This window comes from Melozone crissalis, unplaced genomic scaffold (genome assembly GCF_028551555.1).
Source record: "Melozone crissalis strain CALT ecotype California unplaced genomic scaffold, PUWL_Pcris_2 ptg000013l_1, whole genome shotgun sequence".
Lineage (NCBI taxonomy): Eukaryota > Metazoa > Chordata > Aves > Passeriformes > Passerellidae > Melozone > Melozone crissalis.
The window spans coordinates 61,284,527-61,311,794 of NW_026535791.1; the positions used below are offsets into that span (position 1 = coordinate 61,284,527).

The 27,268-nt window shown below is 42.4% G+C and overlaps 1 protein-coding gene across 1 annotated transcript in view; it reads left to right on the plus strand.

The window, feature by feature from the left end:
• The first annotated feature begins 1,875 nt into the window (after positions 1-1,875).
• SMS (spermine synthase) overlaps positions 1,876-27,268 on the plus strand; it is a 43,472-nt gene continuing 18,079 nt past the window's right edge. The window contains exons 1-5 of the mRNA XM_054271690.1: positions 1,876-2,018; positions 15,428-15,548; positions 22,946-23,039; positions 23,788-23,852; positions 26,316-26,491. Of these exons, the coding sequence (XP_054127665.1) occupies positions 1,967-2,018; positions 15,428-15,548; positions 22,946-23,039; positions 23,788-23,852; positions 26,316-26,491 (508 nt within the window). The 5' untranslated portion in view covers positions 1,876-1,966. The remainder of the gene's footprint in view (positions 2,019-15,427; positions 15,549-22,945; positions 23,040-23,787; positions 23,853-26,315; positions 26,492-27,268) is intronic.

A 27,268-nucleotide genomic window follows, 5' to 3' on the forward strand; every position in this document is an offset into this window, starting at 1 on the left:
TTATGTATGTAAGGGCATAATTTAGCAAGGCACTTTGCACGTATGAACAAATACATTTGAAGGTACTTAGGTGGCAACATCACTATTACCTTCTTCCAAATATTCCACAATGGATAGACAATGTAATAGAACAGAACACAGGGCGTTGCTCCCACTCAAGAGAGTAAAATCAATCCAGTAAGCTCCTTTGTGGAATGAGGTAACTGAAACCACTGCAGCCACAAGCAAAGGTGAGAGATGTAAGAGATTTTAAAGAGCAGGGATTTTACTGGCTTGTGGCAGTTGCATGTCTGGAAAAAAAAATGTGGAGAGATTGAAGTTGGCAGCAAGGAAGCATTGATTTTGGTTAAATAAAAAAAAAAAAAAAAAAGAGAAGGCATTAAGAAAAATCAGAACTCCTGATCTAATGGCTACAAGGATACACAAGCCACCCAAACAGAACAATGTAACCCCCTACAACATCCAGGACTGGATCAAAGACATTGAATGGGAACATGCAAAGCTGTATATTTTAGGTAATCAATCATAAAATCCCCCAGCCTCTTGTGAATGAGCTGTGTCAAATGAAGACCATCCGAAGAAAGTACAGTTAGTACAGAGCTGAAGATGTCTGTGTGTCTTCTGATGCACAATTCCAGTGAATGTTTCTGCTTTGCTCAGGGTGCCTGTGAGGAACTATAACTGTTCAAAAGAGGGATACTGTAAGTTTCCTGTGTGTCCTGAAAAAAACCTTATTGAAAGTTATGGAAATAATCATGGTAGCACATTAGATTACACACTAGCAGTTACTTGTAAATATCTTAATTTAATTGTGGAATCATGTGAAACCATTGATGCCATGACATTGTGCAAATCCACTCTCATTCATGCAATAAAATTAAAGGAATCTGCCAGCTGGCAAAGCTCCTAGTGACTGACGGAGCCAAACATCTTCCCCTGTTCTGAGCACTGGTGAGGGCACACCTGGACTCCTGTGCCCGGTTCTGGGCCCCTCAATTCAGGACGGATGTTGAGGGGCTGGAGCATGGCCAGAGGACAGTGGAGCTGGGGAAGGGTCTGGAGCACAAATCTGATGAGGAACAGCAGAAGAAGCTGGGGTTGTTAGGCCTGGAGAAAAGAAAACAGAGGTGACCTTTATGCTCTCTACAATTCCCTGAGAGTGTAGAGAGATGGGGCTCCGTCTCTTCTGCCAGGCAGCCTGCAACAGGACGAGAGGACACAGTCTTTATCTGCACCTGGGGAGATTTAGGTTGGACATTAGGAGGAATTTCTTCACAGAACGGTTAATGGAATGGGCTGCCCAGAGGGGTGGTGGAGTTACCATCCCTGGATGTTTTTAAGGAAAGACTGGATGTGGCACTCAGTGCCATGATCTAGTTGACATGGTGGTGGTCGGTCACAGGTTGGATTCGATATCTCAGACGTCTTTACCAATCTAATTGATTCTGTGATGTGATTCTGTGATCAGTCCTGCAGCTAACTACTGCTGAACACTATTTTTCTGGGCTTGTAATTGCACGTGATTAATGAAATTTGTGGCTTCAGCCCGCTGTTTTACAGTTATTCGTTATAAATAAAAAAGACTTTAAACAAAAGGCTTTAATGACTCCCTGGTCTGGTCCCTCTGCAGGGAGGGACAGCGGGGCCCCTCCGTGCCCACGGCGGGCAGCAGGTGACACACAGCAGCCCCACGGCCGCTGGAACCGCTCCGGGGCCCCAGCGCCGGGCCACCATTACGGGATTTCAGGGGGTGGCTGCAGGTCAGCCGCACCCCAAGGGCTCCCCGGGCACGCCGAGCGGGGTCTCCGGGCCCGCCGCTTCCCCAGGCCCGCCCCGGCCCGCCCCGGCCCCGCCCCGCCGCGCTCCCCCCCCGGCGCCGCCGCAGCCCCGCGCATATAGGGCCGCTCCGCCGCTCGGGCCGCGCCGCCGCCGCCGCTCCAGGCATGGCACAGGGCTCTACCTCACTATGGCAGCAGCAGCGCGGCACAGCACCCTGGACTTCCTGCTCGGCGCCACAGGTAACCGGGCTGGAAGGCGGCGGGGGGCGCGCACCTTCCGCACCCCACCCCACTCCACTCGCCCCGCTGGGCGTCTCGCCGGGGCCGCCGAGGATGAGGCCTGCGCAGGCGCCGCCTCCCCCTCCGGCCCTTCCCCGGCGTTCCCGCCGGGCCGTGTTCGTCCCCGGTACCAGCCTGTGTCCCTGGGCAGGCGGGCGGCCCGCTGCGGCCTCCTACCCAGAGCCCGCCGCCGCGGGGGCTGCACCGCCCGGGGGGAGCCAGCGGAGCTGGGCAGGGCCGAGGCGGCCGTGCGGGTGCCCCCGCGGCGGCTCCGGGCGCCCCAGGGCGCGCTCTCCCCGCATGGGCAGCGGGCGGCAGGCGCCGAACCGCAGGGCCGGGGGCAGGGAAGCAGAGCCTGGCTCTTGGCGAGCGGCTGGGCCCGGGCACCCCCGAGGCCGCTCTGGCGCTGCGGCTGCCCCGCGCTTGAGGCGGGCGCGGGGAGCCGGGCTGGCGGCTGCCGCCGAGCGAGGCGGGAGTGCGGTGTCACTGCGGTGCTGCTCGAACCTGCTGGAGAACGCGGTTAGCGCTGGAGCGCCGGGCTGTGGCGGGGCCTGACCCCGCGGGTATCTGCAAGGGGGCACGTTCGGGCCGGGAGCTGCGGCCGCAACCACGTTTCCCGGCAGCCGAGCCCGGTGGGAAGGTTTGGTGGGGGAAGGGGGGAACTGCCGTGGGCGCCAAAGCGCCTCGCTGAGTGCCGGGCCAGGCCGCGGGCCCGGTGTGGCCTCCTGCACCCAGCCCTGAGCCCGCCTGGCCCCGTGTCGAACCCCTTTCTCCTGCCCAGTTTGGCGTGAAGGCACTTCCCTGCATCCTTGCAAAGACAAAATCTTGTAAAAGCTTCGTTTAAGAAAGAGATTCCTGACCACAGGAGCTTTGCTGCGAGCTGTGTTCTTTGTGGCGTTGCTGCATGTGCACTTCGGAGAGCCGGGAGCAGGAAGGGGAAGGTGATGCTGCAGTAGTTCCCAGAGTGTGCTTTTTGGGGTACTGTTCTGTGGTTTTCACAGTGAAAACCTTTCGGTTTCCCTTTTACACTGAGTTTTTTTCGGGGCAGGTTAGCCACTCTAATGGTGACCTAATGGCAAATAAGATAGTGCTGCTATTTTCCTTGCACCTTGTTTGACTAATCTAGTATGAGCAGAATTGGTAAGCTAGACCAGTATAAAAACTAGTTTCATGGAAACCAACCAGCCCCCACAATGGCTTCTTTGTCACCGTAGTTCTCTGAACTACCATGGATTCAGGAGTTATAACAATGACTGACTTCTGCAGAAGGGTTGAAATTGCCAGGGATAAGGTGCTCTACCTAGGGCTTATTTATTGAAAATAAACTATAGGTATGTTAGATCCTCTATGATATGAAAAGCAATGCTGTTAATTACAGAATGTGGTAAGGACCTTAACAGTTACTTTGGTTTTAGGTAGGCTTTTCCACTTGCCTTTACTTTTGAGGGCAATGTTTGCATCGTTGTCTGACCAAGATGGATGTACCCAAGTGGGGATGGGTCGATGGACCCACTGTAGCAGTGTTGCTGTGTAAGTCAAAGGAAGGAAGAAGCCTTCTTCTCTTCTTACACTTGTCTCAGCAAAACGGACATCTTCTGTGAGACATGAAGAACTTTCAGCAGTGACAGCTCAGTAGTTGGTTTGTACTTCTTATGTGGAATTTTCCCTCTCATCTAGTGTTTATGGTGCAAAGCTCAAAGGAGTCATCTAAATAGAAAAAACTGGTGAATGTGCATGTGTAGATTGTATCACAGGAGTTAAACCTTATAGCTTAATCAGAGATTGTTAACTAATTGTGTTTTTTTTTTCTCAAAATTAGGTGGTCAGTTAGACTTCTGAATGGTCTGGAATGCCATTAAAATAGCATTTAATAAAATTAAATGTGTTGTTTTGGACCGTCAGATCTTGTAAGGATAACATTTTTCTTAGTCTCAGCTAAAGCTGTTGCATCTTATGGAGAAAGCAGAATCTGTAAACTTAGTAAATGCACAGTCCTTTTACCTCAAAACATTAGCTGTGTCCTTGTTTTTTACAAATGTGTATTTTTGTATAGGTATTAGTATAACAAAAGTTGCCAGCTTATCATGGATGGGTTAAAAGGGGCCTTAAGTGTTCTCTACTTCCAAGTTCCCTGCCACGGGCAGCCACACCTTGGGCTAGGTCAGTTTACACTGAGCCACATCCAGCCTGGTGTTGAGCACTTTCAGGGATGTGGTATCCACAGCTTCTCTGGGCAGTCCATCGCAATCCTTCACCCCTCACAGCAAAGAATTTTTTCCTAACATCTAACCAAACCCTTTTCTCTTTCAGTTTGAAGCCATTCCTCCTTGTCACTCCAGGCTCTTTTTCAAAAGTTTCTCTTCAGCCTTAAGCTCCCTTCAGGTACTGGAAAGCTGTGATTAGATCACCTCAATTCCATACTAAACAATCCCAATTCTCTCAGCCTTTCCTTGTAGGGGAGATTCTCCATCTCTCTGAACATCTTGAACTTGGTCATCTCTGGACTTGAACAGCTCCTTCCTGTGCTGGGACCCCAGAGCTGGAGGCAGCACTGCAGGTGGGGTCTCACCAGGGCAGAGGGGCAGAATTCCCTTCCTCAGCCTGCTGCCCTCAGTGCTTTGGATGCAGCCCAGGACAGTGTTGGTTTTCTGGGCTGCACGTGCCTGTTGCTGGGTCATGTCCAGCCTCTCACCCACCAGCACCCCAAGTCCTGCTGGGCAGGGCCACTCTTGATCTGTTCATCCCTAGACTTTGTTGGTACCAGGAGTCGCCCAGACCTGGGTGCAGCCCCTTGCACTTGGTCTTGTTAAACCTCATGAGATTCCCGTGAGCCACTTCTCAGGCTTGTCCAGATGTGTTTGGATGCCATCCCATCCTTCAGGTGTGTCAACCATACCACTCTGCTTGGTGCCATCTGTAACTGATCGCTTTGTCTGTGTCATTAGTGAAGATACTAAATAACTGGTCCCAGTATGGAGCCCTGAGGGGAACTGCTTGTTACTGATGTCCACTGGAGCTCTGAGCCACTGACCAGGACCCTCTGGGTGTGACTGTCCAACGATTTAATTGTGCGCCAAACAGTTCACCCACTGAGCCCAGCTCTCACCAATTTGAGAGAGGGACGTTGTGGGGGATTGTGTCAAAGGCTTTACACAAGTCCAGATAATGGCATCTGTACTTTGTAGAAAAGGTGCACAATAATTTGTTTCATTGCAATGCATCTTCCAATAACTGCACATGGTAATTTTATTTTTTTTTAAAGAATCTCCTTGGTTCTGAGAGTCATTATACATGGTTGAAATAATCTGTATATGTTTCTCACTGTTGACTTCTAGCATAGCAGCTATCCAAAGGCATCACTGTAATTGTCTACCATCAAGACTGCATAAAGGCTGGGATGTTAATAGTTCTCTGGGATCTGTTTATTACTTTGTTCTCTGGTATGTGTCTCTTGTATTTATCCTCAGTCTTCTGAGGCTCTCTGTGGGTGAAGGATGGAGGCTCTTTGTCGCCGCAGGGACAAGATCCACAGGATACCGCTCTGCATGAGGAAGATGGGATTTTGTCATGTGTTAATACTTGTGCAGCTGGTAGCAACTGCTTGTGCTGCAGAATGGTGTGGATTTGGTGGGTTGTTCTCACTGGCTGACTTACTTGGCATGTCACAAACCCTTTCAATAACAGCCCTGGTTTCTTCAGGCAGTCCTGAGAGAGTATTGCACTGTGGAGCTTGTCATGTACATTCTTCAGGACTCAAATGTACTCAGCAAAAATAGTGAGACTGATAACTCTTATGTAGCCCTTTCTTAGTGTTTGTAGTCATCACTTCCACAAGGTTGTTGAAAATGCCAGCAATGTAAAATGTGGGTCTGGGGAGTTAGAGAAAACAGGTCCTCTTGTGTTGGTTTGAGATGGGAGTCACAGTATTGCCTTGGGAATGGGGTTGCATGAGATGATTAAAGCCATGTACTTCTGCTAAAAGCTGCCAGTTTGAAAAAAAATTCAATAAATTTTTTTGTGTACTACAAAAATCCATATGCTATTAAAAAAAAGACCTTTTTGCCTGTCCATGTGCTGTCCTTGTCTTTTTTTTGTGTACTACAAAAATCTATATACTACTAAGAAAAAGGTCCTTTTACCTGTCCTTGTAACTATTTCCTCTAATTAGGCACCTCATTAGTTTTTTAGGAATAGTTAGTTAAAAATATAAGCAGGGGTGAGGTGAATCATTTGATAGCTGTTTAGCACAGCCTGAGTTTCAGTAATGGTCTTCTCAAGAGCTGGTTAAATTAGCAACTCTAGAGCTCAGCGCTTTGAACAGAAGTATGTTACTTATCTGTGACCCTGGAGATAAACAGCTTTAGCAGGCAAACAGCATAGTGTTCCCTATCCTAAAATACAAGAAGACTATTTTAACATTTATGAAAATGGACGCAGCTTGCTGGCCTTCTTTAATTTGGGCATAGAAAGCTTTAGTTGTGGTCTTTTTGTTAGTCAGAAGAGATGAATTTGAGGCTCCTCAAGTTATGTAGTTTGAGGGCTTTATTATGAAGGTGTTTACGTATTTGATGCCTTATACCTGTAGAGTTGATTTTAGGTTTACTGTATGTTGTAAATCTGCTTGCACATGGGAGTTTTTCCATCCATGCATGAATTTGTCAACAAAGCTTTGTTTGCTTGGTTGTTGAGTATTGAACTGATGGATGTTCTTCAGATTTCTCTAAGGGGGTGGGAGGAGAGATAATATGAAGACTCTTGTGAGATTTGGGTTCTTTGCTTCAGAAAGGCAGATTAGGTGGAAATCAGTTTGAATTGTCTCCATGTTTGCTGTTTGGGATTATTGCTGGGGGCATTATAAATAGTATATGGCACAAAGAGTTGTGCCTGTAACACTGAGGGCCAGGGCACAGGTGAGTGAGCTGGTGAGGAGAGCAGTGATGACCTGGCACAGTTACTGAAACCAACGCTTAGGAAGCTCTTGGGTGAATTGCACACTGGGGATGCTGGAGCTGGAGAGAGTGCAGGTAGGGCAATGCTGAAATTTAAGTAAAAGTTAAAGTGAATGTGCGCACATGATCTGATTTTCCTCAGATTAATGATTTTAAGGAGATACAAAGAAGGGAATGACCTTTTGTAGGCTGAGCATCCTCTGTTAGTAGCTTGCTTCCTGTCTGCAGGCTTGGGTCCACTGCTCAATTCTAACACTGCAAGGGGGGAAAAAATCTTAACTGTCAGGTGTTCTGAGTTACCCTCCTAAATATTCTTTCAGTATTGAAGTTTTTTACTTAGACTATCAAATTGCTAAATATTTGAACTGAATGTAGTTAAAATAATATTTTCATTCCTGTCTTTGTTTGGATTGGAAGTCTTACTGTTCTTCATGGAGCAGTACTAAAGTTTTATGTGCTTATTTTTGGCTGTGTTGATCTAAACTTTTGAAGGGGGGGAAGACTTGAGTTTTACACCTTTTAAAAGCTTTTTTGTTGAGTTTCCTTACTTTAAGAAATAGTTAAGAAAATGGTTTTCTGAAAGGGTAATTTCCTGGGAAGAGGAGTGCTTAGGAGAGCTAAATACTGTGGGTTGGGGGGTGCTGCATTGGCTCTTTCTTGCTACTGTCTCTGAAATCTCTGCCCGAACTTCTACCTGGGAAAACACTCAGTGAGCTCAGTTGCTTGTGTTTTGAACTGTCTTGCTGTATTAAAGACAATTTGGAACTGGTGCTGGTTTGCTTTATTTAGCAGATAATCAACAGTTCTAGATGTTGAATCATTGTTCATCCCATACAAAGTGTGGAAATAGCAGAGAATGCAGGAAGGGATGCCTGGCATTGAAAACTTGATATTTTTCTTGAAAACTTGTGGTTTCTTTCTCAAGTAAGTCAATCTTGTCTATGAAGGAGCAAGAAGATGTCGAGTTCAGTATTAGTCCAAGCCTAAGATCATAAATAAAACTCATCAATAAAAGATTTGAGCACTTACCTCTATAGAGAGTTACTTTTAATTTGATGTTCTCTGGTAGGTGCTTTTGTTGCTGCATGTACTAGAGGTGCTATGGCTTTGGTTTTTTTTTTTTCTGTGAGACAGATTTTGCTTTTGTGGCTGGAGCTGGCTGCAGTTAGCTGTAAAAACAAGTATATTTGAACTTCTTGTGAGGGAGTGGTATCTCTGATCCTTGTAGCTAAATTTGACTGGTTCTGTCAAGCATTGGATTGTCTGAAGTGCTGAAACATCTGATTGCAGTGATAACATGCAGATGACAGGCTTATCTCCTTACCTTATTGATTTATGGTATGTGAACAAAATATGCTGACTCCTTAGCTATGACCTGTATGTGAAGACCGTGTAAATAAGGCTTAGACAAGACTCAGATGTCTCTGGAGCTTGCAGCTGTGTTATCAACCTTTGCTAAAGGTGTGTTTGCATGCAGTTGAGGAATGGGTCTGTTTGGGTTGTGTTTCCTTAGCAGCTCTATGAGTGTTGTGGGCTCAGCCCGTGCCTTTGGGCTGTTGTGAGCTGAGCCCTGCAGGTCTCCACGCTCCAGTTGTGGCAGGCCTGGACCAGGAGCTGGCCTGCTGAGTGTCAGGGCACAAATGGGGCTTGTCAGGAGGTGTTAATGCAGGTATTAATAGCTTTCCATTTTTAGCAGTAACGACTGCTATGAACTCATTGCCTGCTTTTGTTGGTTTCTAGTTTTAAAGATTAAAATACTTTATGACTGGAACTCTGAAAATATAATTATCTGATTCTCCAGCATGATGTCAAGTTCTCAATGGCTGCTTGCTCAGACATGAAGGAACTGTCACCTGCAAAGGTGAAGACTAACAGTGTGGGAGATGTTTGTTGTGAGGCTCATGGTTTGAGGCTGTAGGGCAAATTCTTGCTGGAAATGAAGACTGCTTTTGACACATCAGTATTTCCCATTTCAGATTTCTCTGACCATGCCTCTTAAATATCAAAATCCTTGAAAGGAGAGGAAAGTATATAGGACAAGTACCATGCTTAATATTTTTCTAGAAGATGGTCAGGTCATAGGTGATTAAAGTGGCTTGAAAGATGTAAGTGACCAGAAGAGCTGATATTATTGGACATGCTGAAGTTCTGTTACCAAGTGTATTTTCTTCTCTACAGCTTTTTTTGTGTGGAAAGTCTGCAGGTATTTCAACAGATGCTGAGGTTTAAAATATGAACAGTCTTTGTATGCCAGTTGGTGGGCTTCAGTTGTGTATTACTGGGAGACAGATGAAGTTTAAGGCATTGAAACTACAGTTGTTGGTACTGAGGCTCAAGTGGAGGCCTGTGTTGTTTGGGATTTTTTTGTAGTTACCAGAGAATTGCTTTGTGATCTGCTGTGCACATTTCCAGAAGATGGGCATATAAAAGTTAACTGTAGTAGGATGCCAACAATTACTAACTGCAATTAGATGCCAGATATAGGAGAATACTTTTAAAACATATTTAATTAAAAATAGAGAAAGAAATAATTTGTAAATGTCAGAGTGAATGGGGGAGGCTCTACTAGTGATTGAAAATATGGTCCCTAATGTGTTTCCAGGCACGATGGTCTTCTAAAATTTTGCCAAAAATGAACAAGGGAAAACCCTTCTCACAGGTCTCTGTGGTGGATTTTTTAGTTTTCCATAATATATTGTTCTGCAGGAATCATTGGGAGTGAGCCTTCAGATATTGATGAATCCACAAGCAGAGGCACCCTGTATTTGCACAGTAAATTAGATTTTTTTGATAGCCCTGATACAGCAAATCAAGAAGAGGAAGGGTGAAGGAATAACTTATTTTTTGTGTATTTATTCCATTATGGAAGTGGATAGATTTCATAGGCCTGTGTTGGCTGAAAACTTGAGATCTTCTGTGGAATTCTCCCTTGAAAGTGATTAGGGAGCTAATACCAAGGTGGTGGTAGTGCAGGGGAGGAGAGTGTGTTGAATTCTCCTTTTTGTAGCTGGGTATTGTTAATGCTTTGAGAGCTCCTTCTGATCATGGTTGTTTTACCCACAATTTCCTAAAGGACCCTTGGATGCACAGAGTGACTCCTGTTGGCTCTGGAGATCTCATGGAAGTGCCAGTGAGTTCATGCACTTGCTGATGTGACACAGCATAGCTGTGTTTGCCTGTATTCACTGTGTAGCTGGAAATCCTTAAAAATAGGAGTGGGGGAGGCATTCTGTGGAAACCTTTGGAAAAAGCAGCCTTCTACTGCTAACCTTGTGTAATACATAATGCAATAGAGTGTGCACTAGGAAACTTGCTGATCTGTTTTCTTGTGAATGAATGAGTGGTAGATGACTGTTTCCACCTGCTGCCCCCTTAAGCCTCATGCCATACATGATTTATTGACTTCTTGTCGAAGTCAACATAATGAGGATGGTCCTCATGGGTGCAAATTGATTGAAAGGAGTAATTTTAGTATAATTTTCTGCTTCCTGCTGTTTTCTTCTTTTGCAGAGCTGGCAAGGACAAAACAAAGGATTTTTCCTGTATGCGTGTTCTGATGGGAGACTTTAAAACTCAATACCCAGAAGGTGTATGTTGCTAGAGCCAGTTGATGTTCATTTGCATCTGTTAGCATGTCAGGAAAAAGCTACCTGCTTTGTTCTGGGCAGTTATGAAAGCAGGGCTCTTGGGGTGTGCTTGGAGGGTGGACTTTCATTCTTGTGAGGCGTGGGGTTATCTTGTTGGAAGACATGGCTCAGCTTAGGCAGCTGTTGGCATTCTGACTTTAGTTGAGCCTGTGATATTGCTCTGAAAGCTTCTCCAGATTTCTGTTTAAACACCAGTGTGCCCTGCTCACTCATTTTCCATGCAGGCAGATCCTTTTAACTAGCACAAAATAATTACAATTCTTAAGTTTTCTAGTTCTAAGAAAAAGATTGCCGTGCAGGAGTTGATGCCCAAGTGATAACAAGTTATCTGCAAATTATTATGTACTGCTCTACCTGGTCACATACAATGGAGAGGGGGACCTAGGAGGAGGAGGCGGCAGCTGTTGATTTTCCATGAACTGTTGTGACTTTTAGCTTTTTTTTTTTGTTTGTTTTTATTTCTGTTTTCTCAAGTGCTAAAAAAATCTAGGACATTCAAAATACATGGGAGCCTGAAGCTTCTCCTTAGCTCTGGATTTTTAAAGCTTCTGAACAATTTGCTCACCAAACATTTCTGCAAACCTCTTAATTTTGCAATTTTTTCATGGTTGAGATTGAGATACAATATTGGCATTGGGAAAACGCCTTGGATCAGTCTGTGGGTGAGATACCCTGTACTCGTGTGAGCCTGAGGACACTGTTTCCAGCAAGAGGTGGTGGTGGAGGGGGCTGCCAGTTTGACTATGGTGAGCTGAATGCCAGAGCAGTCAGGTGTGCAGCTGTAGCAGGTTGGAGGCGCCCCCTCCTGCTGCCCTTCTTGAGCTGCCCCTGGACCTCAGCTGGCCAGAAATTAATCTCTTCTGTCAGGTGTCTTCCCTTCATCACTTGTATGTAGTGCCCTCCCACCCTGTCTCTGTATTCCCTTTTCCTTTAAGATTTTTGAGTAATGGGAGTTGATAGGTAGGGTGCCTCTGTGCAAGGATATCAGACTTGCAGAGCACAAGGATTTATTATGTTGAAACAACCTAAACAGCTTTGAACTGAAACAATATGGCAGCACTTCAGGTTGCTATTTACTCTTAGCATATTCTGCATCTTGATTCCTAATGTATGCTAACTCTTTCATGTATTCTTAATGAAACACTTAGTTTGATTTGTTTTCTTCACCTTTCTCTACCGAATATTTAGCTGCCATGGGAAAATTCATCAGTTTCTGAATCATATATAAGTGCTTTAATGTGTTTTATTGTTTTGGTTATGCTATATTCTCACTTGCTAGAATAAATGATTGAAAATCAGGGTAAGAAAAGTTTGAAGTTGGAAGTGGGGTGTTTTCAATGAGAATTAATCTGTTCCCATAGTTTACTGAAGTTTTGTTAATTGTAGGGCATGAAGAAATCTTAATCCAGAATATTTTTAGAGGTAATCTGGCTCAATAGCAAATGATTCCAACACTGAGCTCAAGTGTCAGGATGGAACTGATGCATGTGGCCAGACTTGGTGCTTACAGCGACTCTGGACTTTGCTCTCATGTTCACAGATTACTGTCAATTACTGTCTGCTTTGCTGCTCAAATTCAGAGGAACATCTGCAACTGCTGCAAGTCTTCTCCTCAAATGTGCTGGGGTTCAAAAATGTTCTGGCTAAACTAGGCATTAACTCTCTTGAAAAATACATATATTTCAAATCCAGTACATAGTGGGTTTTGTTCCTGTTCTCTAAAGTTGTCACTCTGGGTGGGCATTTTTCATTACTTCTGGCAAATAATTTTCAAATGCCTAAATCAGTATTTTATACTTGGTATCCAGAGTTCGTTTCTTTTGTTCCTGAATAACCAAAAATGTAATGACTACTTGAATAAACATTTAGATGTAGATTCAAAGGTGCTCCTGTTATTTGAATCACCGTTGTCCTATTTGCTTATCAGCGCTTGATAAGAGCATATCTGAGTTTGGAGTGAGGCGGTGACAAGTGGATTTGGGTGAGATATCCTGAGATCACTGAAGCTTTCTGATGCCTTCAAGCAACCACTTAAGGCCTCAAACATTTTATAAGGGAATCTCCAACTTGGGAGAATTAATTAGCCCTCCAAGGCAAATCTTGTGTGGTATAACTAAAAGGATACCTGGTGAAAGAGCATGTTGTTGTTTTAATTTCCTAAAGTTAATAGCATAATAGGGAGAGCTTAATCAAGCTTGTGCCTGGGTTCTCAGCAAAGAACTTTGTGGCTGAGTGATGAGCTGTATGCGAGGGGTTGATCTGTTCATGGAGCAGAAAAATACCGGTGATGATTTGTCCTGCAGTGCCTGCCAAGATGCACCTAGCAGGATTCCTTAAAGCTGTTGAAAACAGGCTAAATGTGTTATGAGTACTTCAGTCTTTCAGTCTGTTTGCCCTCTTGCTGCTGAGTCTTCCAGAAACTGCAGAAGTGAGGTGGTTTGGGGGTTGGTTGGACACTGGTTCAGTTTGGGTCTCATGTCATTTTACCCTTGGCCCTTGGAGGGTATGGCATGCTTGAGTAAACAGGGTTTTTAATGTTTTTGTGGTGGTGGCTTAAGGAGTAAGTGGTGGAAGTAGGCATTTGTTGTGAAAAAGATGGAGAAGGTAAAGGAGTTGGGCAAGGAAACAGATGCTGCTGGGGAAGTGGGGACTGCGTGTCTGAAGTGACAGAAATTCTTTGTGCATGTACTGGCATTGGAGCAGCTGCTCTTACCTTCTCCAGAAACGGCTGATGCCTGCCAGAAGCTGCAAGTTCAAAGTGAGCCTTGCAAAGTTCCCTTGCCAGTGCAAGGCAGAGATTAGAACCTGTTTAAGCTTTGTGGCTCATAGTTATGGCCCCATTTATCTATTCTTTTGATGTCTGAAAAACATGTTGGTTTGATTGCTGGCCCACTTATTGCTGCTGTAACCATGGTTACTGGGCAGACAGGCTGTGTACTCTGAGCCTTACTGCCTGTGCCCTGGTGGAACCTGACACTGGATAGGAGTCTAAAATCTTACTGCTACAGATGATGCAGATTTTTACAGAAAGGTAGGGGAAGGAAGAAGTTTCATGGTGATAGTGGACTGTGGTGTTTCATCAGTGGTGCTCCTGACTAAGAAGGAACCAGCAGTTAAATAATTCACTGTGGTCTAGCAGAATTTGGTTTTGTTGGTCCTGTCTGCCTTTAGCTTGCAACATGGAATTGAGTGAGATTTAGAAGGTGAAAAATAAATCTATCTCAGAACATACATCAAGATCAGATAGAATGAGTAATAAGCAAAGCTTTCCAAAGTCTATTAAATATCCTTGGCTACTGGGGAATTGGCTTGCTCTTGGTTTTGCTTAAAGAAAAGTAAATACTCTGTCAGTTACTTCAGTCTGTCTGGTTGAAACATTCAAGGGTAGTTCAAGTCTGGGGTTTTTGGATGGGCAAACATAAGTTTCAAGCAATCATATTTTTAGCTTAGTCTACTGTGGAGTTGGATAGAGATGCTTGATTGAGGAACTTAGATTTATTTGGTATGGATCTTTTTTCAGTTCTTTGTAGCTTGTACAACTATTTTATCCTGGAACTATTGCTGATTATGTCTGCTGGCTACCTGTACTGGCTTCCAATGTAAATGCATTTTGAGAGCAGGGCTAAAACAAAGTAAGTACCTTGGGAATAACTCTTTAAGAAACTCACAATGGGGAAGATTGTCTGTGCTGGAGCGTTTGGTTGTAAGCTGTGTCTGCATACTAAGGTCTGTGATATCTCTGGTGGAGATAGGAACTCCTGGTTACATTGTTGCCATTGCATGACCTGGTGGCTCAGTTCTGTGTTTTGTGAAGTGGAGGTGATGCTGCTTGCCTTCCAGGGACAGCCTGTAAATTAATGTTTTATTAGGTCTCCTCACTGACACTGGTGGGCTAAGTCTTTCCAGTTCTGTTCTTGTTCTGCTAAGTGCAACTTTAGGAGCATCCTCCCCTAATTCACCTTGTCAACAACTCCAAAATAAATGGGCAAAGCTTGCAACTTGTTTTTGAGACACTTATTTGAAGAAACTAAAATTGTTCATTAAAGCTATGTTGTGGGTAACAAAACCCCACAAATCTGTATAGCAAACTTGACACTTCTGAATTTAGCATATTCTGACTGAATAAATACCTTTATGGACAAATTGTCAGCTTGCTTTTGAAGGTAGTTGTACCAGAGTAATGTCGGTTATTTCCAAGAGAATTTTTTTGTGCTCTTCTGAGAGTTTTTTTTCCATAATATCATGAGGATTTCAACTGGGGACTTGCTCTGGCCTGGATGTTAGAAAAAAGGATGTTTGTGTAGGGCTAGGGTGGATAGGTTAGTCTTCAGTGCCTTTGTAGTTATCCAGTAGTACAGCTTAACTTTTTTTGAGGTTTCTTGTCAGTGTTGTGGGTTTTTTTTAGGATTGCTGTTTGTGTGTTAAATGATCTTTTAAAAGAAGTTATGTGAGTAAAGATTTTTGTGGATTGTGATATAGTATATGATCAATAGTAGCTGTCATAAAAATGCTCTGATTACATCCATAGTGGATAACAATTTTTGCTCAGGTGTGAAAACTGATTTAAAGTTGTTTGGATACCCATGCACAGAGAAATATCTCTGGGTAGATGAGGATGGGCAGAAGAGAAGATACATGAAAGAGTGTTCAAATGGTACTTAAAAAACCAAATAATCCAGGCTTCTAGGAGAAACTTTCCAGCCTCTAAAAAAAGGCAGAAGTAACTTGAGTGGAAAATTCTCACTGATTATTTTTTTCTCTCTTAATCTTGCAGCTGATTGTAATGCCGTTCTTAAAGCTCTACAGCCCATTTTTCAGGAGCAGGGAATGACAGAAACAGTTCATAACTGGGAAGACCATGGTTATTTAGTAACCTACATCAAAAAAAATGGCAGGTGAGTGGATTTTTCTTTTGATTATGTATCTGCTGTCCTTCCTTTAAGTATTTATTTCTCCCTCTTGTAGTGTTGACAGGGCAGGCTATCCTTTTATCAGCCTTGTGTATGAAGTAGCTATGATAAAGCAGAATATTGTTTCTAATCTGGACTGTGTCATTTTGCAGTTTGGATATCACAAGGTTGAACTGGTCAGTCTGATCTGTACCATAGAATGGTGCCTTGGTCTCAGCACTAGTCCTTCCAGATGCAGGAAAGCTCAAGTCAGTTCAATGTGTTTGTAATTTTCTGACCATTAAATATGTCCAAACGTGTTGGTGTCTAACCTTGGCATGTGAACAATGACAGCTTTGTGTCTGTCTGTATTTACATGCTGTTCTATGCTTCAAATTCTCAAGCAGCTTCTGAGGTAATTAACAGCATGATAAGGGTGATTGGTGTCATTAGTGACACAAAAGCTGAGTCTGCTGGGACAAACTGATAAGCAAAACTACATTCACTTTATTTCCAGATGCTGCTTCACAGTTGGTTGATTATGGTATACATTAATCTGGTCTATTTATAAGTAACTACCGTGGTTTTATTGCACTAAATTTGTTTATCGTTATTCAGTTACTTGTTCTTGTCATAATTGTGGCAGCTGCTGCTTTGGGGTGCCTGTTTTCTTTTTGCTGGTTAGATTTGTTTTGTTTGTGGTTTGTTCTGTTTTTTTGTTTAATTGGGATTTTTTTGTGGGGGGTTTTTGGGACTCAAAGTAAGGTGTAACAAGTAAGTGGAAATGAGTAGTTCTAGGTTTATCATTGTCAGTTGTGCTCTATGAAGTTTTTTATTATATTTCAGTTAGCTTTTCAAATGTGGCACTGGCTTTTTCTGCTCAAAATTACTTGTTTTTTATACTTGATATATCTAGAAAAATCTGTTAATTGTATCTTGCTTTTGTACAGCCTTGTTTATTTTGTCTTTAATTACATGTGCTTTATGTTCTTCCTGAATTATTTGATCAACATTGCAGTTCTGGTAACCTTTTGTCTCTGAGTTGGTGAAAATATAGCAAAGTTGGTAATTTTTTTCCTCTGTAATAGTTGGTAAATATCCTTCCTCTCTATTGTTAAACTTTCATGTAATTCTAAAAAGATAATATCAAGTTTCTACCAACTCTGAAGAATTAAAAGATATTACTTTAAAGTAAAAAGAAGTTAGAAGATTAAAAGGTTGGTTTTATTTGATTACATGGCCTCATGTTGCTTTTCTGCATTTCCTTGAGTGTTAAGAGGTATATGAGATGTGAATTCTCAAATTGGGTTTTCTCTTTGCAAATTCATCTGATCATTCTCCTTAAGATGATAGCCTCTTCTAAAGGAGCAGTTTCAGAGTTAAATTGCCTGTCTTTTGATGTGTTCCAGGAACTTCCTAGAAAACAGTGTTTTGTTGCATAACTTTTCCAGGACATAAATGAACTGGCACCTGGAAGCATCTCTGAGAAAGGCTCTTACAGAAACCTAAATTTTACAGTATCTGACTGGATTGCTCTTGTTACACTGTCAGCTGAACACATGCATAGGGGAACTTTCTGTGAGTTTTGGGACCTCAGCAATTTTGTTTCCTCTAGTTATACAACAAGCCTGAATACTTTTTTTAAGGAAGCCCTAAATAATATATTTCTGCTAGTGTAGTTTGTATTTGTTTGATGTAGATTCAGTTAACTTAAACAAACGAGGTTGTAAACCCGTAAAACCCAACAGACTGAACAGTTCAAAAACCTTGCAAAACAAACAGGTTTCACAAATTGTAAGAATGAACTGATGAACATATGAGGTTCAACTGACTAAATAATTAAAACAGACCTGCCTAGTTCTGTTTTAATACCAGCAAGTTTGTCTGCACTTATCTTAGTGCCTTAAAGTATCATGCCTTTTAATTAGCATAAAAATATTACCTGACACAACTACAAAGAAAGTAGCCAGGGCGTGCAGGCTTTTCCTCTTCTTGCCTTGCAAAACAGTGAGTGTTTTGCAAGGTAAGAAGAGGAAAAGCCTGCATGCCCTAGCTTATTTCCAGCAGCAGCTTGTAGTAAAACTTGGAAAAAAGACTTGTGATGTAGGTATGTCACGAGCAGCTCTTGTAAGGATGACTGGCTACAACAAGTTCCCTAGAAGGAGAGATGGAGGGGGTGCTGTGAGTCAGGGTTTGTGAGCATGTGCACACAAATATGTTTTTAGCCAGCCAAAGGTGACTGAGCCATTGCAAGACAGATGTGCAGTTGATATAACAAGCTGGGTACTAATCCCTGGGAAAAATACCTGAGATGAGATAGTAATGTGTTGCTAAACAGTGTCTGTACTCCAGAGTTTGCTGAGATAACCCCCATAGCCTGCAGGGTGCCCTGTGCTGCACTCTGTGGAATTGTGGGCCCTGCTGTTGACAAAGCTGTTTCTGACAAAGCCACCAAGTGAACAGCTCCATGGAGGGCTGCACTGGTGGAATGAATTGGAGCTGATTTGGGGATTAAGACCTGCTTTCCTGTTGTCATTACCAAAGCAACAGATCCCTGTTCTCTTTTGTCCAAAGCTAAGCAAGCAAAAGTCGTATGTGGCAACTCTACCTGGTCCATTTACTTCGTGATTTGTTCTGACAAAAAACCTAATTGAGGGAGGTTCAGGTGAAGATATTTACTAATGGGGTTGTCAACACAAGGTCTGGAGTGGGGCAGGCAATGGCTCACTTGAGCCACTCAAGTTTTCTGAAGTGGTGGGGATGGATGCATTTCTGTGTGCTTTGCCAGCCCCCTTGCCCAGACACTGCTTGGGGAGCTGTAGCATGTGCCAGAGTGGAGCTCTGTCTCTTGAGTTTTGAGTCTCAAGCAGTCCTGTTTTTCTGAGCTGTGTGTTTCTTGAGCTGTGTATTTTTTAGATTCCTTCTAGAGTGGTTTGTAGGGTCACATTAAGCAGCATGCTTTTACTGAAGTGTCACTATCTTGGACTAAACAGTTGAAAGTTAGCTTTAAAACATGTGAAATTTTTACCTTATATGATGTATATGTGACTTTGTACAAAGTCATACTTACTGCCCAGTATATTTCAACAGATTGAGAAGTGTTGTTACATCTAAGTTAAGGAGAAAAATCAGTGAAGCTAATCTTTAGCAACTGATATCTACTCAATTAATGCTTTGTTTTAATCTCATTACTGCTTGTGAGCAAGTAGCCTTTTATTATACTGCATAGAGCTATCAGAGTTTTTTTCCTTGTAAATCTGTGCTCAGTCTTTTGTCATGTTCCACCTTGAAGTTCTTCAAAAGCCCCAAACCTGAAACTTGAGTCATGGTTTCTACAGTAGAAGAGTGTCTTTTAGAAAAGCTTTGACCTCCTTTATAGCACACATCCATTTTTAACTTTGGTGTCTGAATTCTTGCTTAGAGAAGTATAATCCTACTGCACTTGACTTCGCTGTTCACAGCAGTGCAAGCTTTACCCAGTTGAATTTGGTTTCTGTGTCACAGAGATGCTGAATATGTTAACACTGTGAAGGGGGAGGGGAGTGTGTTTACTTTTTTTCTTTTCTTTGTTAGTCTTTTGCTAACCACTCTGTATGCCATACAGCATATTTTAAAGGAGCAGGATGAACGTTCCTCAGCTCTTTGTTTCAGGCTAAAATGTTGTAGTTGCCTATGGAGTGACCCAGAGTGTATAAATGGGCTGAAGAATAGGAAGCAGCAACAGCTACCATGCAACAGCTTTTATTGGTTTAATTTTCTTATTCTGTAAAAACAGAACTGGACTAATGGTATAATGAAGAAATGTGATTGCCTAGCTTGTTAAGGTCCCTCAAATACTTTGTAATTAATGCGAAGAACTTTAAAAAAGAGTATGTTTTAGTAAAACACTGTCATGCCAGTTTGAAAAACTTTGTTTTCCTGGTATAAGCAAATTTTTATTTCCTCTCTCATTGAGTAGTTTGACAGGTGATGCTTTTAGTGGCAAGCTGTTTTTTTAAATACTTGAACTATTCTCTTTTTATAGTGATTCAAAGTTAGTCAGCAGATAAAAGCTTTGATGGGTTTGTCGGTACCTGTCTTGCTATCCAGCTTTTTTCTCTGGGTGTGGTGGTTTGGGAAATCCTTTCTTGGGTATGTGGGATTGCAATGTTCCATTGTTCTCTGCAATACAATTAACTAAGGTAGGATAGTACATTTTGGCTTAGAATGATTTGATCTTTGCTTCCTAGTTCTGTTTCATGCAGTTACTTTTTGATTTGTGCAGTTTGGAATTATTTGTTGACATCTGATGTTCAGGTGCTAAGATGCAGCACTCAGTAGAACTGTGTCTGTAGCTGACACCTGTGCATACCAGCACAGAAAGCTTGAGCACTGCCTTGGAGGATGTGACAGATCTGCAGGTGCAGCAGCAAGTGGAGTGTTCTTACAGTGGGGGCTGCTTTTCAGGTGCAGATTTCCTTGCCAGACGGAAAGGAAGAGGATACCTCCTCACTGAGCTTTTTTCCCGCCTTGTTACTTTTATGAAATTACATGCAAGCGCACATCGAAAGTGTGGCAGGTGGCTATTTTTTTTAGAACAGGTATTATATTTTTCAGAAAGATGAGACAGTAGGGGCTAATTTTGAAGCAAACTTTATTTTCCCCCTATTGGATTCTAAAGTAATCTTTCCTGTATATTTATATATAGAAAATGGAAACTATTCTTATTGTTTTAAAGAACCCTCTTCCACATTTTAAAAGAGCAGCTGCTGATAAAAACCTGCATTCATATATGTTCTGCCAGGCAGAAAAATGTAAAGTGACAAAAGCCAGCATAGCCTTTGCTGTCTGCTGACTGGAGCTGGTAACTTTTTGTGAGTTCAGCTTTGGCCTACCACTACTGCATTAACACTACTTAATACTGACTGTTCATATTTGAGTCTACTTATACTGTTGGCTGTGTACTTAAATCTTTACAGGCATTTAGCTTATTTTAGGTGTCTCTTTTCATCCAGATAACTTATAGCCAAGGTATAACCAACCTGTACCTGTGTTATTGTTGAGAATTTTGAATTTCATTCAAGTTTTTTTACCATAAAATAGCTCAGAATATCAGCCAGAAACTTGGAACTTGGAGTTTAGTCCCATTACACAGCCTGCTGCCTGCCTTTCACCTCATCCCCCTTGCCCCAGGTGTCAGGACCCTTCTATTCTGCTAGAGGTGACAATTAGATGAAATGGATGGTTCTGCAGGCTGTTGTCTCTGTATTCTAATGCTGTCATATCACTTACAAATCTGTGAAGTTTGGCTGTACTTTCAGAGCAACTCTGCTCTCTGCCTCTCACCTCCCACCTCAAAGCAGGGGCAGGAATATCCCCTGCTGAGGCTCTCATGGAGTCACAGGGGAAGTGAAGATGTCAGCTGTCAAATCTTATGACAGCTGTGTGATTCTTGTAGGAAATTAATTTAAAAGAGAACTTGAGTCATGGACAGTCAATCTGTTGCTCATTTGTGCCAACAGCAACTTCCAGAACATGGAAATAAACTGATAAAAAGTTTTTTCTAAACTTTTTATCAGTTTAGAAAATATTTGACACCATGCCAGTTTTCAGGGCATCAGAGCTGTCTTGTGAACTGCATACACATTTTTCTGTCTGTACTGCCACAGCTCTAAGGGCCTATGGACTTCACCCTCTTCACTGTGAATGGTCATATCCAAAACCTGCTGGAGTGGCCAGTGCTTCCATCTTCAAAGTTCTGCTCTTTTGTCCTTCTCTCCTTTAAAAAACCCCAAACCCTCATGCAAACAGAATCCTGGTAGGCTTTTGTGATTCCTCACCAAAACCCTGTGTCAGAGGACACCTAGTGGGGAAGCTCTGGGATGGAGGGAGGGAGGGCTGCTCCAGGGTGGTGATAGTCTGTGTGCTCTGGGTGTGCATGTGTGTAGTAAATGGAAATGCCTTTTCTTCTGGGGACAGGTCCTGTCTGCAGAGTCTTGAGAAGGACTCTGACTGCCCAGACCCATCCTCTGAAGAGAACTTGGTGACAGTAGTAACATATGAGAGCTGCAGATCACTGCTGTTCCAAAGCCAGCAAGGTGTTTTTATTCTTGAATTGCTTCAGTCAGTTTCATAATTTGATTGTTTTACAGTTAGCAGACGTTATCTTCAGACAACACACAATATTCAGGGTTTTATCTCTGACTGCAGCTGAGGGCTGACAGTCCCAGCACCATGGGGAAGGTGGTGTTCGTGTTGAGGCTGACAGTTTGCAAAAGGGGCTCTGGAAGAGACAAAAAAGGTGGGAGTGGTGGGGAGATGAAAGGTCACGTAAACTTTGTCATAACAAGAGTTGGTTTGTGTTTTCCTTTGGGGCTGAGTGGGGTGATAAGAGGAGGCAGGCAGAGAATGGAGCATTCAGAGAATGATACAGCTTTATCTGAGGTCTCTGTGTTGTACTAGTGCATTTCTATCCCCGAATACCCTTTCTTTGTTCAGCCATTCCTGTTCTCATCCCCACTTCTGCTTTTTTTTCCGGTGTATGTTTTTCTCCTCCGCTTCCTTTGTAGCCTTTCTGTTTCTTTTTGTCTTCTCTCCTCCCTAGAATAGGAAGGATATTGCCTCTGCTACGCTGTTTCATTGTGTCCTTCCCCACTGCCCTTAGTTCTTGTTCTCCTCATTGCAAGTTCTTGGAGATTCACTATTTATTCGCCTACTGTACTTAGCCTGGCAAGGCCTTGCTCTTTCGTCTTTAAATGTTTCTGTAGTAAATATACAGTAGGAGTTTTGTTGACTTGGCATGTGTATTCATCAATGAGAGTTTGCTGCTGCAATTTCTTTGCCAGTCAGAGCTGTGGTTTGCTCCAGGATGCTTATTGTTTTTCACTTACAGATTTTTATTCAGCTTTGAATGTGATCAGTGTCTCTGAATTGTAACTATAAAAAAATTTAAAAAACAACTGACAAAAAAAAAAAAAAATCTAACTACCAGTCCCAACCACCCTGCCTGCAAAACAAAATAGAGACACACCCCCAGAAGTGAAGAGGAAAATACAGAGGAAGGAAAGTGTCCAGATGTTTTCTTAAGGATTGTTTTCAATTAAAAAGCCTAAATCAACCCACCTGTTCCAGCAGGCCTGTAGACTAGCAAGCAGTGCATTCTCATTGTACCATTGTTGTTGTGGCTTAAACACTCTGTTTCACTGCCTTGCTTCCTACTGGTTTTATTAGTTGTTTAGTGATAGGCAAGTTCTTGGAACTTTTTCTCTTTGTGACTTAAAGAGGAAGACTCGAGCTGGAACTGCCAACAGTTACAGATGCTGGGGAAAAATACACTCATTCTGAACTTTATACAACTTGCTTTAGATTTTCTTTCCATACTTTGATTTTTGATAATAAATCTGTCATTACTATCTGTGTTGTAGTTTTGCCAATTTGAGAATTCACCCTCATGGACTGGTGTTGGTGGATCTGCAGAGCTACAATGATGACATGAAAGGAAGAGAAGAAGTTGATCAGGTATGAATGTTGCTTACCTTACTAGGATTACCTAACTGTATGGGGAACCCCTTTTTAGTCAGGCTTATCAAAGTCTATAGTGGTAAAATATTAGAAATATTGAAGTCAGTTCAAACCTGAATGCTCACAGATGAGGAGCAGTAGCACCTGTTGAAGTTGTGCACACGAGTGCATGAATGCGCACACTCCTCTGCAGGTACTGGGCCTTGTGTTCTTAGTAATAGTTGTGAAAATACAGCAGCCTTGGTTAGGGCTTGGGTCTCTTCAGCTACCCAGGGCAGTGAGGGAGGACATGAGATGCTCAGCCTGCAGCCTGATGTATTAGTGTGAGACTCCTTTGTACTCTCTGTTCTGAGAGGTGGGAAGCCTCCATACTCAGACTTTTGCCCCATGAAGAAAAACAGCTTCATCTTCCCTGGCATGAAGGCTCTAGGCATTGAATATTGCAGGGGAAGAGCCAACTGCTGTAGCAAGAATGGAACTTTGAAGGGTTCTCGTGTTCCCTCTTTGGATGTGTTGTCCTGGCGAGCAGCTAACTGCAGTGATGACAGCTGCTGAAATGTGCACATTCTTGCTAGTAACAAGGCTGAGGAGGCCAGCTAGTTACTCTTGGGCTTCTAATGTTACATTTCAAAGCCTTCTCATAGCAGGTGCTGCTTTATTGACCTCCAGGTAGGCTAATTTAGCAGATATTTTGCATTAAGTGCTGATTTACAAATTCCTACCTCTTGTTTCCTATTTTTTGCAGCTTCTAAACAAAGTAGAAGAAAGAATGAAAGAGTTGATTCATGGTAACATAAAAAGGGTGAAACGGTAAGTTTGTACCTCTACTTCTGTATGTGGCTTGTCTGCATAAGTACTAAAGATAATAAGCAAGTTAGGCTTTGCTGTAATGCAGTGAATAGCCTGGAGTGTGAAGATATGGATGGGAATTTTTTTAGTTTCTTGCAAGGATTGCATGAAATAGAGAAAATGCAGTGTGGAAGCAGGAGCAGACTGCTCTGAAAGAGCCAGGGGTGGCAGAGGAATAGGCCATGGCATAAACTGTACCCTGTGGGCCACATGCCAGAGCTCATGGAGAAGGTGAGCTGGTGATGGTGACCAGGATCAGACCCAGCCCTGTGGTTGCAGGCTGGGCTGTAGTACTGAGGCAACTCTGAGCACGAGCTGGGTGTCAGGGCTTGGCAAAAGACTTGGGCATGTGGGGATGGAGCTGCAGTGCAGCTCTGGCACAGGGACCAGGGGTGAGGATTAGAGCTAAAATGGAGCTCAAGCCCACAGAGACTTTGCCCTGATAAGGTTTCCTGCAACCCTTTCTCACATCTCTGCCTCTGCTGTGCCTCATGGTGCTTGCTGTGGGTATGTGTGGTTTAGGGACCTGCCAAGAAGGTAGATATGTTTTGTAGCAAATTTTTATAATTAAACTTAAGGATGGAGACTTTGCAAGCCCTTTGTCAGTTAATATTTAAATTCAAGGCTATATCGTAAAATTTAAGGACTCAAATTGCAGCTCATGGCCTGGTGCTGAAATAACTTTCATACTGGATGTGGCCTGTTGTTATCTTTGTGGTGGCTGTTTGGCAGTGACTGATACTTTGAAGCCAGGGAGCACTTACTCTAGACATGCACATGGTAGAAATTGCAGCAGGTGCTTAAAGGAACATAAAAGTGAAAATGGGTCAAGAAAAGTAAAAAGCAAGTGTGAAATCAACAAGGCTCAGTAAAACCAAGGAGCAAACTACAAAAAATAGGAAAATGGTTAAGCAGTAGTATAGCAGAAAGTAGATCTGAAAGTTATGAAGAAATTGCAAGCAAAATGGTAGCAATTTGAAAAGTGGTGTTATACTTGCATATTGTTATTTCTGTTTTACAGTTGTATGTAAAACAGAGTAATTATCTTGTTCCTTCAGCCTGGTAAAGCCTCACAAAAGATGCTCAGTGTATGAACATAGATGATCTTGTATCTGTGCTTATGGAGGAGAAGCTTTCTGAGGCTGTTTTGATGCTGAAATGATAAAGGGAGTTTGTTGAATCCCTGTGATAGGTAATTCTTAAGAAACAGGTCAGGACAATGCCTGGAGTGATCTAGATCTTCTGCTTACCTTAGTATGGGGAAGTGAACCTCCTAGAACAGTGCATCAGGCATGGATCTTGTCACATGCTCATCAATGTCTTTTTTTTTTTGCTTGTTTTTGGTTTGTGGGTTTTTTAATGTTTTTTTTTCTGTTCTTTTAAATTTGTTTTGCATTGTTTTGTTTTGGTGCCAGCTGCACACTTGCTGGTACAGTGGGATGAAAGTAGCTGGAGAAGTTTCTCACGCCTTTTTGTTGTAAGGCAGGGTTGCCCTTGCTCCCGCCCTGTGCCGCCATCTGGCGGCTCGCTGCGGGTAGGAAATGTTTCTGGAACGTCGATTGGGAATCACTGGGGAATTTAGAAGAAGCCTGTTGGATCTGATCTTCTGCTGCAGTCTCCTGGAAAAAACCCTTTAATTCTTTGAAGTGCGTGTGGGAGATGTGATGAACTCTGTGCTTGCACGTTTTGCCTAAATGCAATCCCTTTGGTTGTTTGCTGTCATTTCAAAGATAGTTTGTCTTTACAGGTGAAATGCTGGTTTGAACCAAGGTACATCTCTTTGGAATTTAAAAAAAAGTCCTAAAACCCACAAACAACATACCCAAAACAGTCTTAGCAGATACTTGGACCACTTTTTAAAATTAATGCATACTATGAAGTGATATCAAGGATTGTGGTTATGTACTGCAGGCTGACCCAGCTCAGTTTGAAATGATGTAATAGTTCTTTTTTTTGTTTCTTTGTGTTAAAATGTGTCTCAATATAGCTTCAGAATGAGATCTACTTAATCTCAGAGAAATGTCATTCTTAACTGAACTGAAGATGGGAAGAGATTTTGTCGCTTTTTTTGCCTGCATTCTGTTTTTGTATTGTATTAATTTCTAGTCATGAGCTGATTCTTCTACAGAGGCTCATTCATTATGAAAATTCCATCTCTTAGAATAGAGGGAAATTCACAAGTACATTGTAGAAGTTGTACATAAAGAAAAACCACGTATACTATCTGTCCCTTAGCAAGTTAAATATATATAACGTACGACTGGTAGATTTCTTATATAGGTTAAGTGTTAAATGTGGCAAGTTTTCTTAGAAGCCTCTCAGAAATATTATTTATTAGGGTGAATCCACAGTATGTTTGAAGTGGATTTTTTTAGAATTAACATTCCAAATCTTTGTAATCTTCTTTCATGTATTTTTTTTCAGGTTGCCAGCCATTTTGAGAGGAGGTGTTATTGATAGATACTGGCCCACAGCTGATGGGCGCCTGGTGGAGTATGACATAGATGAAGTTGTTTATGATGAAGATTCACCTTTTCAGAATATTAAAATTCTGCATTCAAAACAGTTTGGGAATATTCTTATTCTCAGTGGGGATGTTAGTAAGTATCATCTCATTTAAGGATCTCTGGTATGAAAATGTAAAAAGTGTTGTTTTCTATCCTGCTATGGCAGTTTTAATGGATGTCTAAGGGTAATGGTTCAAATGCTGGAAACTGTTTGTGCATGTACACATATGTCTGTTCCTGTATATTCAGGATGTTAATCAGGCTGACCAGAGTAAAATCTAGAGTTAAAAAAAAAAACAAACCAAACATTTTTCCTGAGTTAGTATCTTTGCTGCAGAAAGTGGCCTGGGAGAACAGAAGATGGTGTTCTATAGCAGAGCTTGCTCTCCATTCTTTCATATGAACTTTTCTGTTTGTTGCCAGTCCAACTTCTAAGAGCTTCTCTTTGGCAAACAAGCTACTTTATCAGTCTTCAAAACAGAGTGGAGTTCTAAAGAAATATGAAGTGACCTGGCATGTGTGTGTATAATCTTGCTGCTCCCTTGATTCTCTAAGGGAGTTTCCTGCTTGGTGAGGTATAGGACAGCTGTATGTCAAACCATTTAGCTGCTTTATTGGTGAACAAATAATAGAACTTGAACTCATAAGTTAATCAAAATAGTGACCCAACCTTTATGTTGGGGTTTTTATGTGGTACTTCATGCCTGCTGACCTTTATATTTTTGAAAGTGGACTTAGGAAAGGTGGACTGCTGTTCATTAAAGCTGGAGACTGCTGGAAAATCTAGGCAACAAAAGGACTATGCTTTGTAAAATCTCTTAGTTCTTATGTTGAAAAGTACTGACTCTGGTAAATGAAGTATGTTGCTGT